Source organism: Telopea speciosissima, chromosome 9, assembly GCF_018873765.1.
Source record: "Telopea speciosissima isolate NSW1024214 ecotype Mountain lineage chromosome 9, Tspe_v1, whole genome shotgun sequence".
NCBI lineage: Eukaryota > Viridiplantae > Streptophyta > Magnoliopsida > Proteales > Proteaceae > Telopea > Telopea speciosissima.
Window position 1 is genome coordinate 17,899,532 of NC_057924.1, and position 20,611 is coordinate 17,920,142.

Consider the following 20,611-nt stretch of genomic DNA (forward strand, 5'->3'; position numbering starts at 1 on the left):
AAAGATATAATCTAGGGAAAATGTTCTTTACACCCAGAAACATGGAGGTGGACAAAATGACTGTCCCATCCCTTGAATGACTGAAATGACCGCCTCACCCTACTCTGTGTCTGGGGATCCAGTTCCTCTCCTACGACCTGCCCCACTTCCCTCCCTTCCTCCCTTCCTCCCTCCCTCCTATCAAACACAAACAGGGGTGGACCCCACCCGGGTAGGGGGTAGGACGGTCATTTTGTCCCTATTTATATCTGGTAGGAGGGATGGAGGTGGGACACGTAGTAGGAGAAGAGCCGGCACCATCGTGTGCTGCGGTGCAGATAACATCACCCCTATATATATTCTGTATGATCTTTTCCATTTCCAAAAAAAAAAACAGAAAATAGAATATAGGTATCCAGACAACAGGATTAGTTTTTTTTTTTTTTTGGAGGGGGGGGGGGGGGGGGCGCGTGGGGCGCGGTTGGATGGCAGCCTGGCACCATGTTGGTCTTAGTGGGGTTATCCTTAAGGCCTAAACTGCATTAGTTCTCATCAAAGATAACCAATATAGCAGCTGGCAAATGTAGTAGAGTAATTGGAATTATAGTGTTGTGGACCCCACCAAACACACTTTTTCCGTTTATCAGTGATGAAGAAATCTGCAATTTAATCGTCAAAATTGTTGGGAGCCTTAATCAAATGCGATCAATAATGAGATTTTTAAGAATTGGTTTTAGTATAAGTTACTTGGGGTGTCTCTCTCTACATGGAAGACAAATGATCAGAATACTAACATGAAATTCTAATGGAATGTAGCTTATTCAAGTTGTCATTTTATGACCACCAAATTATACTTTTTTTTTTAGCGATTATACTAAAAGAGGGGTGTTTTTCTTGTGATTTTGTATTAAGCGCCATTGTTTTGGTTTTTTGTTTTTTTTTTTTAAAGGTTACAACATTTTTGTGAGAGTTTTAATCAGGGATTTAGTTCATGGTATCCGTGCCGGTATTAGTTACCATTGATACTAATACCTATGTAGATCCATTATATTAGGACGGATTAAATGATTTTACTCCCACAAGGTTCTGATACTTCTTTTTAGGTTCGGATTTTTTTTTTTCACTGTAGGTGAAGAGAGAATCTCTTTACCCATAGTGATTGGCATTATGAGGGACTTTGTCCTAGTTGCATGCGGCACGTGACCCCTGCATCCAGACATAGGATCGCACAAAATGCCCATCACGCCCTCATGGAAAGGTGGAAACTCCTAGGGTGTGACAAGTCATTTTACACGATCCTGTGTTTGGATGCAAAGGCTGTGCACCGCACGCGATCAGATAGCATGTTTTCTTCCATAATATAAATACTACACTACTACAAGATTGACAAAATATATTTGGTTGTAATTAGAGCTGTAACCATGGTTTAATTCTGCCATCTGCCACATTGAAGAAAGATGTCATAAATTTGATTAATTATTTTATTTTTAGGTAAGTGATTAACTTGACTGTATCAAATTTCAAGTTCAAATTCAATCATTTATCTTTTCATTTGATTTCATACCCTCCTCTGTATATCGTGTTTGTAATCCCAAGCAACATCTTGGAGTCTTGAATTATGTTTCTTCACATGGCAAACTCTGATCATATTGAAACTTGACATGTGTCAAAATATTATAAAAAAACACACATGTGAATAACAAAGCCCTATGTATAATTCGGGCTTTGAGATATGCTAGGCCCGATAATTGGGGTAGGTAAATACCCTAATTTTTTGGGTATATGTTGGGCTGAGCTGTTTAGGTTAAATTCTAGACCAGACTAATCGGGCTCAGGCTGGGCCAGCCAAACTATCATCCCTAAATCCTCCTATATTAAGCAAAACTTAATTGCCATGATGCTCCATTGTTGGAACCATTCAGATAGGAGATTGGCAATTAGGGTTTTCTAAGGGCATAGCCTTATGGGTAGTATTTAGACTATGGTTTAATGTATCTGTCTCGGATCGATGAATTCGCCTAGTGCAAAACGGTATTGATATAGATCGATTTCGATCTAATATCGATCTACTGGTATAGCCAAGGGTAAAAAGGTAATAATATTTTTTTATATTAAAAATGAGGGACAAATACATGTAAATCAGCCTGATTCTTGGTGATAACTCAACTACAAAAGGAATGAAAGGATCAAAGTTCCTCTCCGGTCATTAGAGATGACTATTAGAATATTTTGTTAATATTCTTTCTTTTTGGTGGGCTCTAATAATTGTGACAACCTCTATTTTTAAGAGATTGGTCTAATAAGGAATATATGTAGTATCTAGAGGATCTAATATGGACTAGCTAGTGTGGGTTCACAGATCACCATTAGATCTGTAATGGGAAGATCTATGGATAACTGTATAAAAGGGAAACTAGGTTCTTCCTCTAACTCCAATCACAATATTATAACACCATTCTGGAGAAACGGTGTCTCTAAGGTTTTACCATTGAGCCAGTGCTAAAGGAGAGCTTAGAGAAGAAAATCCTTGCTTCGAGGGAGATCGAACATTCATTTCACTGTGTTCTTCGTCGTCTCCAATGGATCCCAAAGAAGGTACACTCGCATGAACGACTTTGTCACATGTTTATTGTGTTCTTGATCTGTCTATATGATCTTGGTTATTATTTAATCTTACAATGACTGGTTGAGAAAAAGACATAGAGAGGATGTATGTGGGATGTGGGTCACACACCCCTATGGAGGGTTCAGATCTGTCTCCACCCAACCCCATGTGGGGAACTGATCTGAACTCGAGGGTGTGGAACTTATAAGAGGACTGCGGGCCCTCCTTGTTTGGTCTTAACATTCTTTAATTCATACCGTACACGGGGTGTAGGTTCTATATGTCAAAAATGGGTCCCACGGTCCATGTACAATGTGGATGAAGTGGAAACCGTCCCACGGGGTAGCGAATCCAAACCCTAAATTCTTCTCCCTTCATATCCTCTAGAATGCAAGGTGCAAGGATAACTCATTACTACATGCCATACTTGACATTAGGGATGTAAACGGATATTTGTAAATTCAAATTCGGTTTACATCCATATTCGTTTAGTTGTTAAGAGATATCGGGAAAAGAATTCGAATAATTCAAGAAAAAAATTTATCCGATCCAAATAGATATCCAACTAACAATAAAAAATTAGAATAACAAATGATCTTGATGGTTTTTTAACATTCAACAAGTTCTAAGGAATGGGGAAATGAGAATTGTGAGCCTGACACCTAGAGACATGGATTGAGTGTGACTCATATCTGTCGGGTGAGGAAGGTTTGAATTACACAAATCCGGGATGTAAACCGACAATTGGTAATCCGAATATAGTTTGCATCTGTATCCGTTTAGGGATATTCGTATTCAATCATGAAATACTCGGATCCGATCACATGATTCACTTCCGATGAGTATCCAATCCATATTCGATCCTTTTACTTCTTTACTTGACGTTGTAAAAATAGCATCTGATGGTTATTTTGATCATTTTTCATTTTCGGTTTATTTGGCCAAAATGCCCCTGGTGGCCTTTTTCGCCTCTCCCTGTCTCCCTGTTTACAGTGATACGGAAGATCCAGTGGCTGGCCTCAACATAGATCCAACAATGAAACCCATACCAGATCCAGGTGTGACAACTGACAAGTTGATCATCCAATTTTTGCACTTTCCCTCTTTTTTGAGTCGTTCCCTCGCAAAATTTAAATTCTCAAGCCGAAGAGGTTTGATTGAATTCATTCCTTCCTGGTGAATTGAGCGGTGATCCTACGACTTACGAACCAGGTGCAGAGCTGCTTTCCAAAAACCACACACAAATCATTATCGATTCTTCATGGCTTCTGCCTCGGCTTCTCGTAGCGATGGCGGTGTTGGGAAGATGAGAAATGCAGCGGTATTGATGGTCGGAGACAATCAGTCTCTCATAGTGGTAATCTTTCTCTGTTCCCTCCTTTAAAGTTTATAAATTCCACATCAACCCTAACCCTAAAACACTGCACCTTTCCTTCTTCCTTCATCGAGCACCAACCGTTTCTTTCAGGACATTCGAAAAGCTTTGGCCGTCATTAAGGGAATCGCAGTCGACTTGGAGAAGGATAACCAGTCTGAAAGGGTAGATGAAACGACTGCAAAAGAAAACAAGAAAATGAAAATTCTGAACTTTTTTTTCGTTCCTGGTGTTGCAGGTGAGAGAGCTTGAAAAAGTTGTCCTGGAGCTGTTGGTAAAGTCGGAAGAATGCGCACATTTGTCGTCGGCAATTCAATCTGTTGCAGACAACTATAAAGGATGTCCGCCTGGGGAAGAGGTGCTTTTCTGTTTTTCGTATTGTCTTCAGTTTGGATTTTGTGATGGTTTCTTCATCTTTCCCCTTTTCCCCGCTCTCCCTAATTCCAAGGGTCTTCGAAGTTTCCATTTTCTTCGTTCACATTACAGTTAACAGATTTTAAGAAGTTGCTTGATGATGAAGTCAAGAAGATCAAGGCTACTTCATCTTCGCTCCCACAGAACCATACTTTGTATCGGCAGTTCAAGGAAGCCGTCTGGGTATGCTTTTCGTTTCCTTCCACTTAGACTATAATAGACCTTTGTATTAGTGACATGTGTTGTAATTGAAGATTTTACACAACAAATCTTGGTGCTTGGATGAATCAATGCTTCTTACATGTCATCTAGTTTTTCACTAATACCTACAATTTGTTGGGGGCTAAATACGTTGGGTCATTGTTTATTACTAAGGATAAATTTACTCTTTAAAAGCTTCACATATCATTAGTGGATTGAGTTTGAGGACTGATATAACAGATCAGTCGGGCCCCATTGGAGTTCTACCTAAAACACAGCCAGACAAAAATTCACGATGATCAGAAGGATGCCTCTTTCCTTTCAATGGGTTCTGTGTTTGGTTCTGCTTGCCATTAGTTATATTCATTGAGGAACTTTAGATTGAATTAGTACGTTATGTGTATGTTTTGAATGACAACATCAGAGAAGTATCTAAGAGGGGGAACTAAAAGAACATATATTTTATGGTCCTAGGCATCTTTTTTGGTGTCTTATCGGAAGTCTTCCATTATCAATAATGGAGGGGAAAAGGCTATCTATCCTCAGTGGTAAGAAGTGGCTTTTTGACTTGTGACATGCATTGTGATGAATATATTTGATAGTCTCCACATGGCTTAAGGAGGATGAATCCTTTTACCTATAACCTTTGGCAAAGAGAATTGGATATTTTGGTGGTCCTTGGGATTATATATAGAGTACTTAATGTAAAGCTAGGTATGAAATAACCTAACCCCAGATTTGATCACATGTACAACTCCAAACAGCTACTGTTTTCAGAATTAATATCAATATATGAGTAACATACCTCAATAGGTAACAATAGGTTAAAACAGTCATTTCAACCCTTAACAGCACCTAACAGAGGTGTTGATAACCCCGGCCCAAAGGAAACAATAAAGAGCTGATGTAGCTTGGACACTCGACCCAGCATGAACCAGACCTTAATGTGGACCAGGTTCATGGAGATCGAGCAACCATTCTTGGGGGGGAGGGGACCAGCCAGCTCGCAGGAGCTTAGTCTTTAGAGTTTTATTTGCTTTAGTCTATTCCTATTTCAACAAGGGGTTTGTCTATTTAAGTTTTATTAGATAAGTTGTAATCAGAAACTAAGTTAACATAGTTAGATTAGGATTTATGTTTCCTATTCAGAGTAGGAGTCTATTTTATTGTTTCTATTTAAATCATTGTAGACCAAGGCTCAGATACGATTTGATGAATGAATTATTGTTAGACAATGGCCGGAAAGACTATGAGACAGCTGGGTGGGAGACCCTAGCCTGTGAGAGGCTTCTATCTTATTCTACCTTCTTCTTGTTCAAGCTATCTGTGTGTGTGTTAATCTGCTGCTGACCTGAGTTACAATCTATTGGGAGAATCTGCGGCTGGTTCATGATGTTGACTGATACTAAGATCACTGAAGATTGTTGCTTAAAGGACTGATCCAGAGTCATTCATTCAGATATCTTCGATCTGATTCTTGAAGAGATTTTCCTGCAATCCAAAAGAGATTGATTCCTAATCTGAGCTCTGTTGGGAATCAAAGATTGAAGCTGCATTCTACACCAGAAGGGGATTAGATTGAAGCTTCAAGGAGAATCTGATATCTGGTTTACTTATTATCAGAGATCTCCACAACTGTGGCCAAATCAAGAAAGTAATCTATTCTTCAGTGGACATGTGCAACGGAGGCCTTTCAATGCTCCAGTATGTAGGGGTGACTTGATTTAGGCTCTCTTTGGTATCATTTTTCATTTTCATTTTGGCCTATTTAAAACAAATCATTACTAAAAACCATTTTGATCAAAAAATAAAAACTGTTTGGTAACTACTAGACATATTAGAGTATAGAATGAGAAATCGTTTGCAAAATAGTTATGCATAAACAGTTTTTAGTGGTAGATGAAGAAATCCCCTCATCACCCATCACGCTTCTTCTCTTCCAAATAAAACGCAAAACCGTAAGAGAGGGTATCCGGAAGGTTTTAACCTTTTTTTGTTTTTTTTTTCTTCGTCCCAATTCTACAGCCGGCGTGAAATCTCAAATCTCTTACCTTCTCTTTTTTTCAGTATTGGAAATTTCCCAACTCACCTCTACAATCTGTCTCCCGACCATGGCAGCTCCCTCTAAGCAACAGTGCATTGCATTGGATGCAACCTGAAGGAACATCGCTTGTTTTTTCTTTCACCGCCCTTTTCTCTCTGAAAATCGGTGTTGATCGGGAAAATGATGGAGAGGAATGATATTGGTGATATTCATTGAAGATTCCAGCGGTTGCAGAGGAGCCACCTTGGATGGATATTACTTATTAAAACAAAATTGATCGAAACAACTGTAATAGAACACGTTCTTCTACTGACTCAGCTTCCAAGATAACAACCAACTTGGTCACTACACATCCATGACAGATTCAATCCCTGTAGGACTCTCTACAGATTCAATCCCTATAGGATTCATCTGTCATCTTATCTCTTGTAACCTCTCGATCTTATTATTGTAAACAGATTCAGTTTGTAAACACAAATATAAATACAAAGGGAAACTCACGTTCAGAGAGTGAGAAAACCCACTTCAACCTCAATCTATTTTAGCAATCACTGCTAGCAATGTCCTAAACAGAGCACTGCTAGAAACCCTTTTTCCCTCTCAACCCCAAAATGTAATAAAGACAGATTTCCTACCCGGCCATCAACAGGAGACATGTGGTGGTGGTTAGTTGGGTGGGGTGCCAGACAGGGTGGGGTTGGGGGTGGAGGGAATGGAGTAGGATGGGGCGGGGGTGGTGTGCGGTAGGTTGCAGGAAGAAGAAGAAGGAGGCAGAGGAGGAGGGGGCTTGTATTTCTGAAAATAAGGGCAAATATCTATTTTACCCCTCATATATGAGTCTTATGAGCACATGCTCATTAAAGAGCGAAAAAATAAAGTAAAAATGTTTTTGCCCATAATCCATAATATATTCAAGAGTCTATTATCATTTTGGGGGTGTTTTCATTTATTTTAAATAAAAACAAGTTTCAAAAGTGATATCAAACACGTGAAAAAATGAAAATGAAAAATGATACCAAAGAGGCCCTTAGATTGAAGGAGCTAAAAGAGCCAAGGGTAGGCCTAAAATGAATCTAGGATAAGTGGTGAGAAAAGTCATGCATGGGTTGGGACTAGTATCATGTGTGGCTTTGAATAGAGCTGATTGGAGAAAAAGGATCCATGTAGCCAGCCCCATTTAGTTGGGAGAAGGCTGAGTTAAGGTGAATTGAGTATAGAGATTACCTCCATCATTCACATCAATTGATGAAGAGGGCCCATTTTATCACCTATGATTTGTGCCTCTGATATAGACTGTTTACTGACAAAATTTTGGTTGGATTGTCCTGCAATTTGGAAAATACCCGACTCATATACATGAATTGGGTGGGTCAGTCTGATTAATTCATCATTAGTTCAACCCCAATAGCAGGGTGATGTTGACTTGGTTGATCTTGGCTTTAACGATGAAGCAGTGATAATCTCTGATCAGTAAAGTAGCTTATTTTGCAAATGACTCAAGTGAAAACTGGTAATATTGGGATACAGAGGTATTTTGTATAAAGGGAAGGCTCATATAAGCAACCTTAAACCGACTGGAGCAGTTTTGTATAAGGTTTATTGAGTTGGAAACCAGAGGCCCAGAAGTTACTAAAGACATTCTTTATCTACTCTCTGGAAGGTCTAAATTCCTGAGCATTGTTTTGCTTCCACTGAAGGGCAGGCAGTATAGTTTGATGATAGTTCTGCCTTGTGTACACCTCTCTGGTACTGGCACAAATATTCCTTTTTGCATGGATCTCTCTTTTCTTAGGGGAGAAATCATGGATCTTTTCTAGTAATATGGACTGTTTCAATGGTGAAATTTCTTGTGATCTGCTTTCCCAGCCTGAATTTATGCACCAGTCTCAAGCCTGATTATGTAATTTTGTTTTCATCTGCGGCTACTTCATAAATACAATCGGCAGTTATTATAAAATCTAATTCAATTTCTTGAGAAGTGTTTCATCTCAAGTTGATTATATTTTAATATCTTGGTCTTTTTTTCTGTTCTTTTATGCTGTCTCCATTCTATATACTACCTATAATGTCCTAGTACTTGTATTTACCGGTTAATCTGTTAGTTTCTTTTTTCCATGAAAGTTAGGATAATTTTCTAAATGCTGGATATTGTCATTGCTTCTCCTGCAGAATGTCCATCATGCTGGGCAATCAATGCCAGGTGAAGAAGAGGAGGACATTGTGATGACCAGTACTCAGAGCAACATTTTGAATGTCACATGCCCATTGAGTGGAAAGCCTGTTACAGAACTGGCGGAACCTGTACGCAGGTATCAGATTTATTCCCTCCCAAGTCTTTTTTGTGTATTACCAAAAGATATACATTTACCATGAACAGTTCCTAAGTATGAATTACTATATTGATATAGTGCTATCAAATCAATTTATTAAACACAAGCATATACCTTAACTGTGAGTTGTCTTTGCTGCAAAGGCCATCCTAAATGTAAGACCCATAGAACTATTTGAGGCCATAAGTTTTCCTATATTGTGCCAAAAGGAGTGCTTGTGAACATGAATCTCACTCATGATAGCTTAGAATTGAGCAAGGGTACAGCTTGGGTAGGTTGGATTGGTTAAGAAGATGAAACTTAACTGACTTTAAGCTTGTTTTGTTCAGGTCAGGGTCGGTTTATAATATAAAATAGTCTAGATGAGTATTGTCTCCCTGGATTTCAAGTCTTTGTATACAAAAAAAATGTCTAATGGTTAACCAGACAGATTTCTTAGTTATTCTCACACTTGCACATTATACTTTATAAATGTTAACAAGTTTCGGGTGGATTTGGTTGCACGAGGCCCAATGAAGCTTCTACCAAAGCCTGGCCTGATGTTAATTTGGTTGGTTCAAGTTTGGCATAAGCAGCACCACTGTCTCAAAAGCATTTCATGGGTTCACCTCATCATCAGTAGCCAAAGGACAGCTCACCCGGTTGGCATTCAGAAAGTGTCAACTGAGTGCAGCTGAACTAGAGGTGTTGTTGAATGGATCGTTGGATATCGTATACTCCAACTGTTTCAGAGGAGCGAATTGCTCCCCTTGCCCCTTTTATCTGAAATTGAAATCTTAAGCAGCTATTTTGGAAACATGGCATACATGATAGGTTATAGGCCTGACATCATGGCACAAAATCTCAGTCGAAACTTGCAGTTTCGATCGAGGTGAGATGGTCATCGACTTTAAAAAGTTCCATGTTTCAACCCAACTCAACCTGTTTCGCCTTGTTGTGACAAAATTTTGACTAACTTTTGACCTGAACAGCTGTATAAGTATCACTTATCCCCATCAAAACTTGAGGAAACCTGGCTGGAAACCAGGATAGGCATTTATTTATGCTAGAAATCAGGACAAATACTTATTTATGCCAGAAATCCGGATAAACATTTATTTATGCTTAACATCTTGTAAATAAATGTTTTTATATTTGTTATTTCATTTACTTAAGATATTATTCATAAATGAGCAAATACCCCCTATTTGAATCCAATAAAAATAGTTAAAAAATCAAATTCCAAAAGGATAAAAAATCAACCTGTAGTTTAACAACAACAACAACTCAGCCTTATCCCAACTAAATGGGGTCGGCTACATGGATCCTTTAAAAAAACAAAGTAAGAGGAATGAAGATATATATATGAAGAAATGGGATATAAGTAAGTAATGGAATAAGAAAAATGAAAGTAAGAGGAAAGAGGATAACCCAGGAAAACAAGAAAATCTCAGCTACATGGTGTCGCTAACGCGTATCCTTGCCCTCCAAAAGGCTTTATTTGAGGTTATACTTGGCGCAAGACCTAAACTAAGCATGTCATTGTTCACAACCTCACCTAAGGTCATTTTAGGCTTGCCCTTAGCTCTTTTAGCTCCACATGGCCAAACCACCTCAGACAACATTCTTGAACGGTTCAAGAACAAAAACGTGATTTTCAGCGACAGATGAAATTTTCAAATTTCTAATATTGGGTATTTATTCAAATCTAAAAATTTCATAAATCTTAATATGGTAAAACATTGCTAAAATACAAAAATGTGGTAATTATTCATTTTTCCTCTAAAAAATATTTTCATTTAAAGCGATTTTGACAGCATTCACGCATACCAAATTAGGTTTGACCAAAACATAACTCCATCAATATAAATCAGATTTATGCAATCTTGGATAATGATTCTCGTACAAATGAACTATTTCTTGGCAACTTGGACAACTTATAACGATGTTTGTCCTGCATATCCTTACAAAAGGCTTTATAAAGCTTTCGTCTCAAATCATATTTATTTGCGAGCAATCTACGCTTGGAATCTTGTATATTTCGTTTCACGAGAATCGTTATCCAAGGTTGCTTAAATCTGATTTATATTGAAGGAGTTCTGTTTCGGTCAAACCTAATTTAGTATGCGTGAATATTGTCAAAATCGCTTTGATTGAAAATATATATTTTTTTTACATCAAAGCAAATGAATATTTTACCGTACTTTTGTTTTTTAGCAATGTTTTACCATATTAAGATTTATGAAATTTTTAGATTTGAGAAAAAACCCAGCATTAGAAAGTTGCAAATTTTTAAATGGGAAACAGTTTTCTGTCTGGGAGTGTGGCCTACGCCAGCACTCCCATGTGTCTATCTCTCTCCTTAAAATAAGGGGGCGGAGGTGTCTTTTCAAATGGGGAAGAGAGAGATAGACTCATGGGAGTGCTAGCATAGGCCACACTCCCGGACAGAGAATTTTCTCCCTTTTTAAATCTTGTTTTTGTTTTTGAATGGGGAGGTTGACTTTTTATTCTTTTGGAATTTGATTTTCTTAACTATTTTTATTGGATTCAAATAGGGGGTATTTGTTTATTTATGAATAATATCTTATTTAAATGAAATAACAAATAAAAACCATTTACTTTGGCCTGGTTTCCAGCCAATGTTGAAGAACAATATACAATATCAAACTTGGGTAAAAAATCACAAGTACTTTTTTTTTTTTGGGTGAAAATAGTTCATGCATTGTGTTTAGAATGTCAAAACTAGGCTGTATACAAAAAATCAAATAAAAAAAAACATTTTTAGGCCTTGAAACGACCAACTCGAGTTGCTGGGAAAAAATCACAGGTTTCGACCATATCTTGGTTTCTGGCTGGTTGAAACCCGAGTTTTAAAACCTTGTCTGACATGGATGTAGGAGCTATATACGTGCCAATCCAGAAGGTGATTTGGATTGATCATCCCTACACATTTCAAGAAAATGGTTTGATATGACACAAACTTGGCCCTAAACGTGAGTCCCTTTGACAGGGTTTTGCTTCAACTATAGGGCACATATTTGTCAAGCCAGTCAACCACTTCTGCATCATGCTTTCAAGTAAACATGCAGCTTTGCTCATATGTACTTTTATTCCCAAATGGCGGTTATCCTCCTATAATTATGTATTCTTCATTATCCCCACCAAAAGTATTTCATATATATATATATATTAGAGAATACTCAATTGTCAACTATGAATTTCAAGGCTGTAGAAAAGAACAAAAATTTGGATATGACCCTTAGTATTGGAGCACATTTCAGTCACCCCATTAACCAAAAGGTGTGCATGTTCAGGTCTCAGGCGTGTATTGGTCAACACAGTATGGATTTCTTGGTTGATTGAAAATTTTCTTATTTATAAAACATATGAATGAAAGGCTGCAAGGGCAATAAATATATAACAATTTATATGAATATGATTGTAATGTATTGCATTTGTATAGGAATGTATTGTGGATACTTTTTTAAGCACCTCTCTATGTGTCTGCAGTATGGACTGTAAACATATTTATGAAAAGAAGGCAGTGCAGCACTACATGAAATCCAAGGGTGCACATCCTCAATGCCCTGTAGCAGGTACTTGGGTTTGCTATTCTACTCTTGAAGTCTGGTTATTGTGCCCCTCCTGCTAATTGACCTGTATTTCTGATATCTGCACTCAGGTTGCCCCAAGATACTACAGGCAGGGAGAGTATTATGTGACCCCTTATTGCCTGTTGAAATTGATGAACTGCATTTAATAAGCAAGCAAAATGCACAACCGGCCATGGTAGAAGATTTCACTGAGTTGTAATGCTGCAGCAATACTAATCTAAGATGACAATGAATTTCTATTGGCATAATTGTCATCTTTGAATTGGGGAATACACAGTTTTTGTAAATACTCCTGTTCATTCCATCTCTTTACCCCTTCCCTTACTCGATGTTGAGGATACCATAATGTATTTGCAATTATCTGTCTTATAATTTACACTCTGCATGTTTTAGAATAGTGTAACAGAGCAATGCTTCATTACTTTCTAAAGAATTGCTGTCCATGCAAGAGGAAATTGAATTACCCAGTCTGTTTTTTATTTGGTGAGAATTGATGATAGTGGTGATTCTCGAGCACAGTTCTGTAAATCAAGGAACCATTACTGTAATATACCTAAGTTGACCTTGTATTCATGCATGTAAATGCTTGACTATTTGTTCAAAAATCAATTTGGTATGAGCTTACAAAACAACTTGTAATTTGTTGATCTTCTTAGTCATGCTATATTTCTTTCACCCAAACCATGTGTATTATGAGCATTGTTCAGTGTCTAGATCTTTTGGCATGCCACCTACTGAATATATGCTTTTACAGTTTTATGGGTATGCAATGATGAAACATTCAGGTAAATTTTTAGGTTCTGTTTAATTCTAGGTAAAAAAACACTTAAATGAAGAAACTGTCAGGAATTTTTTTTTGGTAACTGATTTTACATGAAATTTTTTTCCAGTTGTTTATCTTGAGGTAATGTTCATGTAAAATGAAAAATTATTAGTAAAATCATAGTCAAAGGTAAAATGAATTCGAAAGGCCTGAATTTTGCTCATACCTTTCCTTTTGGTTCTGTTTGTTTCAACATAAAATAGTCGGTAAAATAAATATTACGGTAAAATTAGATTTTCCACTGCTTGTCTTATGATTTGAAAGATCAAACCATTTCGGGATTAAACTTCGGAAAATTTTACATCCCATTTTTGTAAAATGTTCCCTTGAAAATTTTGAGCATTGATCGACAGTCTTTGAAAATAACCAGAGGAGGCTGGAAAGCTTGACATCATTGATTCTCTGCATCAACAGATTACTCTGATTCCCTTTTGTCATGCTCTTCGGTTATGTTTTGTGATTTGTTGCCATTAGCCGGAGTTCTTCCTTTGCGCGGGGGGGGGGGGGGGGGGAAGTGTCCTGAACGGATTGCAGCATTGGAGGGGGAGGAGTATCTCAGAAGTGACAAGGGATATGGAAAAGAACTTGGGTTCTTCTCCAGGAATCGCTGGAGTCTGTATGTCACATCATCTGATGAATCTGATGGTACCGATCTGGTCATTTTGGATTCAGTTTTTCTGTTCCAGATTTCAGTCAACTTCCTTTCCCCCACATTTTTATCTTTTTGTATCATTTGACTGGAATGACCTTCCAAATTTTTATCCCCTAGTTAAGATGATGTGGGATATGGTTTATACTGGAGCAACCTGAGCTTCTTCTGTATCTCATTTTCAGTTTAGCTTCCAATATTGTCCTGTTCCAGCGGATGCTTCTTCCTGTTTCAAAGGGAAAATTTAGAGACCATGAGCTTGGATATTTAAAATTTACTGCTTAGCGCTTGCTTAAATAGGTTTAAGAAGCCTCGCATACTGTGTCTTATTCTTCTTCAATTTGTACAGAAACTGTAACCATGGCTGTATTTTTTACTGCTAAGCTAGGCAACTTACAAGTTAGATTGTTCCCCTGTGGTTCTTATAAACATTCAATGCTGACTTGGCCAAAATTTTGGCAGTCCAGTTCATAGATCCTGTCATTTGTATGATTTGATCAGTTTCAGGGTCAATAGTTGAGATTATATTTCATTCAAACTTCCCATTCCTGACTTGATCAGAATCTGTTCAATACCTGTAACATTTATCGCTGCTAAACTATAGAAATTAGTGGTTTCTGTTTTAAAGTTGAATTAAAGTTTGTCATATTTCCTCACTACCTCTATCATGAGATGGTGGTTTCAGTTTTATACCAACTTCCTGCAGTCACCGAAGTAGTACTGTTGTGAATAGTTAGACTTCTCTTCAAGGTTTGTAAATGTGATCCTTATGAAGCTATACATAGCCCATATTCATTTGGCTTTTGCAACCTCTTTAAGGTCTGCAATAAGTTTTGTATTTTGTGGAGTAAATGGGATCTTCTCTGTAGGTGCTGATGTTGACTATTCTTTTGTGAGTTTTCTAATAGGAGGATGGACTAGATTCTCCCTACTATATGGAGTAAAATCATTTGTTTTAATATTCTTGTGCCTTTTATTTTTAGAGATTGGACTAGATTCTCCATGTTATAGAACTCAAATCAGTGGCAGAACCAGCTCAAAAGTTCATCTGCTATTGCACTACATTCTTTGCTCTTTCTTATTTTTTGTGATGCTTCATTGATTTTCTCTTGCTTAGTTTTTGTGGTGCTTAACTCCTTATTTATAACAAGGAAGAGGCAGAGCTAAGAGAATCCCAGGGGAAAAAAAATGCTTACTGAGAAATTTAAAAAAAGAAAAAAACCCTTCAGGAATAGGTAATCAAAAGAAGAGCTTTAGGCATCAATTTTTCAGTGGCAATTGTATGAGACCTAAATTCCTCCAAGATTGAGCTTCAAAACACAAGTCAGTAACTTGCTCCAGCGGTTTGATTTGGTATTACAAATTCCATTATTGCTTTCTAGCCTAATGATCTCTCAAGACTGATAGGAATGGACCAAGAGGATATGACATTCCAAATCTCTCCAAGAAATGAGACCAATGCAAGAGCAGTAACAATGAATGAACAAGTGATTCACAATCTCCCATCTTCGTTTGGTCGAATCACTTAAATTGCTGAATTTGTTGTCTCCTCACGATAAGATGGACTACTATGAAAATTTTGACCTCTGGAATTCCAATCCAAACAGTGTTCAATCCTGGCCAGAGATTAGCTGGAGATGGATGAGATAATGTACATAAGAATGCAGATCTGAGAGTAACTGTTAGACTCTTTGAAGCCCTCTTCCAAGGCTTGTAGATCAACTTGGGTCACACAGATGAGATCTTCATCAGTTATTAGTATATATAGGCTAAATCTACTGATTCTTGAGGAACCTAGTTTCAGCAAGACACTATTGGCATTCTAAAACTTTATTTACAGCTAGGTGATCATTTCATCTTCATTAGACTTCAAATAGTTTTTTTTTTTTTTTCACCCCCACAAAATGCATTTTCCCTGGTAGTGTGGAAATTTAAACTCCAACTAAAAGGGAAGTACAAATAAAAAATCTCTAAATATCATAGAACCTACACTACAAAATACACTTTTACATGACTCCCAAATAGAATCTAACAACAATTAAAAATCAAACAGAAACACCTGATAACTCTCTAGAGAAAACCTAGTAGTACAGAGCAGGTCAAGTCTGGTTGAAGCTGGTTTTGGGACACATCTGTACTTGATATGAAAATAATGTGGACCTTGTTATGGACCTTGTTATGGACCTTGTTCTCTCTCTCTCTCTCAAGTTTGGCTGGGAATTCCTGAGCATCTATTGTTGGGCTGGGTTGTGCTGTAAAAAAGGGGTGTTCCTAATCATATTCACCTTCCCCTGTGAACTTCACATTCATGAATTTGTTGATTTTTTTTTTAAAGAAAACGTTGGCTTCTAATAGGATTTCATGCATAGTTATTCTTTTTATGTAACGAAAGGAACAAATAGGTAAAAATGATGTAAAAGTAGCAATTTTCAATTCAGTTTTTTAACATGGATTTTTACCTGTAAACAAATCGCAGTCTTGTACTCTTGTTAGGAGGTGGGGAAAACGTTTTTCAAGTAAAAATTGGATAAATTTATGCCTGGGTATCTCATGTTTAGGGTATCTATATTTAATGTTTTTAATGTTAAAATAATTATGTTTGGGATGCATCAAATACAAAAGGTGTTAGTACATATCAATAAATGATGATGAAATGACCATAAAGCCAAATTTCTAATCTATCAAAAATTTCTAATTGAAAGGAGGTGGTTTAACATATTTTTTTACAGTTTTTTTAACCTTTGATTCAGATCATGTTCGTTCATATAACTTTTTGAGTCATGCCAAACATATATTATAGTTTGATTTAAGATCACACCATCAATAGCATAAAATTGATTATAATTTGAATGATATGGCTATTCAATTAGCATTTTAAATAATGACAAATATAAATATATAATTTGATCCACCGTTTAGTTCATGTTGATTGTCAATATCATTGTCCACCATTTTTGTTACCTCTAAAGTTCCATCATGCTTGATATCTCATTGCAGAAGCAGTCAGTATTATCAACAATCTTTTGACAACCTGTCTGGAGATCAAGAAACCTTGTTTGGAGATCACAAAGTCCCGTATGGATTTCATTCATAATTGAACAAAGTGAATCATATAAAAATTTTAATATATTGTAATTGAAAGGGTACAATTCAATCATTTTTGTTTTGACCATTAAAAGTTTGATTTTATACCAAAACAAAAGATAAACTTTTGATTTACATCATGACCACTCATTTAACATTCTAAATCATGACAAATAAATTGTAGAATCTGATATATGATCGGAAGGTCAGAAACATCCAATCATATGATTGAAATATTGATTGCAAAATTGAATTCTCCCATGAAACTTTGAATCATGGTTTTAAAAACAAGATTAGCATACAAAACCATAAGGAGCTTGGTTCCAATGGTTCTTCTTTTTGAAAAAAAAAGAGGTAGGGCAATTAGGGTAAGAGTGCCTGGCCATTTCAATTGTTTGTAATAAATTTTACTTGCCACACAATTATAAACAGTTTGAATACAGATCGGATACGAATCAAATGTGATCGAATCTAAATACTCCATGATTGAATACGAAAAGAGTTTGACTAAAAAAAAAAGGGGGTTTTTTACAATTACCATCCCAAAAACTTTGATATCTATTATTAACCCTCTTAAAAATTTTCAAACAACTATTACCCTCCTCTATTGCACACTAATAACTAACTAGCCCCACCATTACATTTCCGTAACGGAAAGGGTTAGTCGTGACAGTGTGCCATTGTCACGAATTTTTTAGGATCAAAATACCCTTTTGGATGGTACTTGTAAAAAAAGGAAAAACCACCCATCACCGTCCCTTCTCTTCCTCCTCCTTCTCCTTCTTCTTCCTCTACGACTCCAAACCTTGTTTTCTCCTCTGCAACCCCAAACCGTGGTGGTCTTGGCTTCATCACCTTCCGCTCCCACGACTCTGCTGCTGCCGCCATCAGCGCTTCCCTTGATCCCACTTTCCCCATTTAAATAATCCGGATGGCATTATTCAACTTGGATTGGCAGAGAATAAGGTAATCTTGCCTTATTCTGTGTTTTTTCTTGACTTCTGTTTTATGCATCGATTGAGATTATTTATTTGTTTATCTTAGTGTCTTAGAGAAAGTTGGAGATTTAAGGTTTTTTTCTGGTGTTGGTTGTTGTAGTTGTCGTTGTCGTTGGATTTGGTTCGAGATTGGCTGGCTGAGAATGTGAAGGATTCAATAATTGGCGCAGGGGAGGTGGGGATTTGAGTATACGCGGGATTGCCACTTATCAGCCATTTGATGGATTGATGGAGTTCAAAGTGGTAAGCGCAGCGTGTTCAATTGTTGACAATTTTGATGTTTTGATTGGATTTGTGATCCCCAGTGGTCCTATGCTTGATTTATCTTACCCGTTGTAGTACTAATACAGTTGATACTGGTAGAGGGTTCAACACTTCAACCCAAAATCTCAATTTGTACCAGCTGTTTATGGTATTATTACGTTATCTATTCTTAAAGTTTGAATTTAGCTGATTGGCCAATTATCTAGAAATATCAATTGACCTGTGCTAAGTTCATTCTTCTATACTTCCTAACTTGCAGATATAAGAATGGCAGGTTTAATCATCGCATTTGCGTGTCTCTGTACATAGCCCATTGTCAGCTTTACTGTTAACAATCTTTTCAACGAATGGGATCAAGGGAAGCGTTGATGGGGGCAGCAGCAGAGTCGTGGGAGCGGAAGGTGATGAAGCCAAGACCACCACGGTTTGGGGTTGCAGAGGAGAAAACAAGGTTTGGGGTTGCAGAGGAGGAAGAAGAAGAAGGAGAAGGAAAAGGAGGAGTGACGGTGATGGAATGGTTTTTTTTTTTTTTTTTTATAATTACCAGCCAAAAGGATATTTTGGTTCTAGAAAATCCGTGACAACGGTACACTGTTATGACAAACCCTATTCGTTATGGAAATGTAACGGTAGACTCTTTCTCTTCTCTTCTATTCCTTATTCTGATCTGACAAAATGACTTGTGAACTACTCTTGGCCTTCAAAACGGTCTTTTTGGAAGAAGCAGCAGTTCAGTTCATAGTCCATCCATCATCCATGGCGACAGAGGGGATAACAAAAACTGGTAGATTCCATCTTCGTGGAACCCTTAAGTCTCCAAAGAACAATACAGTAAGATTACTAGAAAATAAGAAAAGAAGGCAAAAAAATTCATACAATGAAAAAAAATCCATGGATAATTTCTAGTGTTTTCGGCTTTAATAATATATTCTCTGTGATTCTTTCATTTTCTCCATAGATCGTATAGAACAGATGAAGCTAGCTAGGGCTGTTGTAATATAATTTCTTTGTCTGCAACAAAGCCAAGTATCGGGGATTACTGATTCGGAGCTCTGTCGGTGCTCTTGCGTTAGAAGAGCGCCGTTGTTGATTATTCGTCTCCTCCGCCTGCGAAGAAAAAGACGTAGAGTTGCCAAGGGTGGGGCGAGTTTGAGTAAGAAGAAGAAGGGAAGATTAGTTCGTAATAGAAAGGAGGATGATGGTTCAGACAAGTCTTCTCTCCGCTTCCTAATTTTGGGGATTTGTAGGAACCGGGGAGTTGGAAATCAAGGTTAAGATCTAGGGTAAAAGTGTTTGTTTTGTGCTGAAAGAAGAGCAAGTTTCTCCTTGTGGCAAAAGAGGCTTTTTTGAGGAGATCAAGTTAGTTGATATAGAATCAAATGACAAAGAAAGAAGTAACAGAAGGAGCCAAGTCACAGGATGCAAAGCTGAAGAGGAATGGCAGGTCTAATGGATCAATGCGGCTAAAGAGTGACAACCTAACTACGGCATCTTCTAATAGCAAAGAAGAAGGTCATGGAAAGAATGTGGAGAAAGGAACATCACACTTAGATGAGGAGAATGCTCTGCCCAGGGATAGCACACTGGGCCGTGGTAGATGATAGTTCTACAGAAGTAACTGCAAAAGGACAAGCAGAGTTTGAAAAGGAAATGGGAATTGGAGTGATGATGCTACCGAAATTGTTGAACTTAATAAGGCGAATAACTTTTCAAGCTATGTGAATGTTGAAAAGAAGAAAAAAGCGAAGAACTTTTTAACTGATTCATTTGACAAGCCACCATGAAGGGCGGAGATGTGGGTTGTGTGGTGGGGGAGTTGATGGCAAACCTTCGAAGAGATTAGTAAAGGATTCTGTTGAGAGTGATAATGAGGGATCTGATGGGTCATCAGTCTCAGAGGAGCGCCTAACTATTGACATATGGGATGGATTTGGTAATGAACCTGGTTGGCTTGGATGTCTTTTGGGCCCCATAAATGATCGTTTTGGTATTGCTGGTGTCTGGGTTCATCAACACTATGCTGTTTGGAGTCCAAAGGTGTGGTTCATCAAGCTGCTTTTCTTATTGAGATTCGTTCTTCTGGTTAGGGAAGCTGTGGATATATGAGCTTTTTATGTATTACATATGGAATTGCCAATTGTTAGAGGTACTCTTCTTTGGTGACTGATTATCAACAGCATTTTGGTAGTTACACCATTCAAAATTTCACTTTAGAATTTTGATAGTCATTTTGTTTCCGTTTCTTGTGA

The 20,611-nt window shown here is 37.4% G+C and overlaps 1 protein-coding gene across 1 annotated transcript; it reads left to right on the top strand.

Annotated features, from left to right (window-relative positions):
- The first annotated feature begins 3,771 nt into the window (after window positions 1-3,771).
- Window positions 3,772-13,113, top strand: LOC122639443 (E3 SUMO-protein ligase MMS21). Its single transcript, XM_043832306.1, has 7 exons — window positions 3,772-3,941; window positions 4,053-4,124; window positions 4,198-4,317; window positions 4,446-4,556; window positions 8,788-8,927; window positions 12,441-12,526; window positions 12,613-13,113. Exons 1-7 carry the CDS (start codon window positions 3,846-3,848, stop codon window positions 12,741-12,743), a joined length of 756 nt encoding a protein of 251 aa, XP_043688241.1. The 5' UTR covers window positions 3,772-3,845; the 3' UTR covers window positions 12,744-13,113.
- Window positions 13,114-20,611: the final 7,498 nt, after the last annotated feature.

What these genes read in the sequence shown, in the direction of transcription:
- LOC122639443 (XM_043832306.1), top strand. Translation starts at nt 3,846, where the DNA reads ATGGCTTCTGCCTCGGCTTCTCGTAGCGATGGCGGTGTTGGGAAGATG. An exon ending in AGGATAACCAGTCTGAAAGG is followed by an intron (nt 4,125 to 4,197) that starts GTAGATGAAACG and finishes CTGGTGTTGCAG; the next exon opens with GTGAGAGAGCTTGAAAAAGT. An exon ending in GATGTCCGCCTGGGGAAGAG is followed by an intron (nt 4,318 to 4,445) that starts GTGCTTTTCTGT and finishes TTCACATTACAG; the next exon opens with TTAACAGATTTTAAGAAGTT.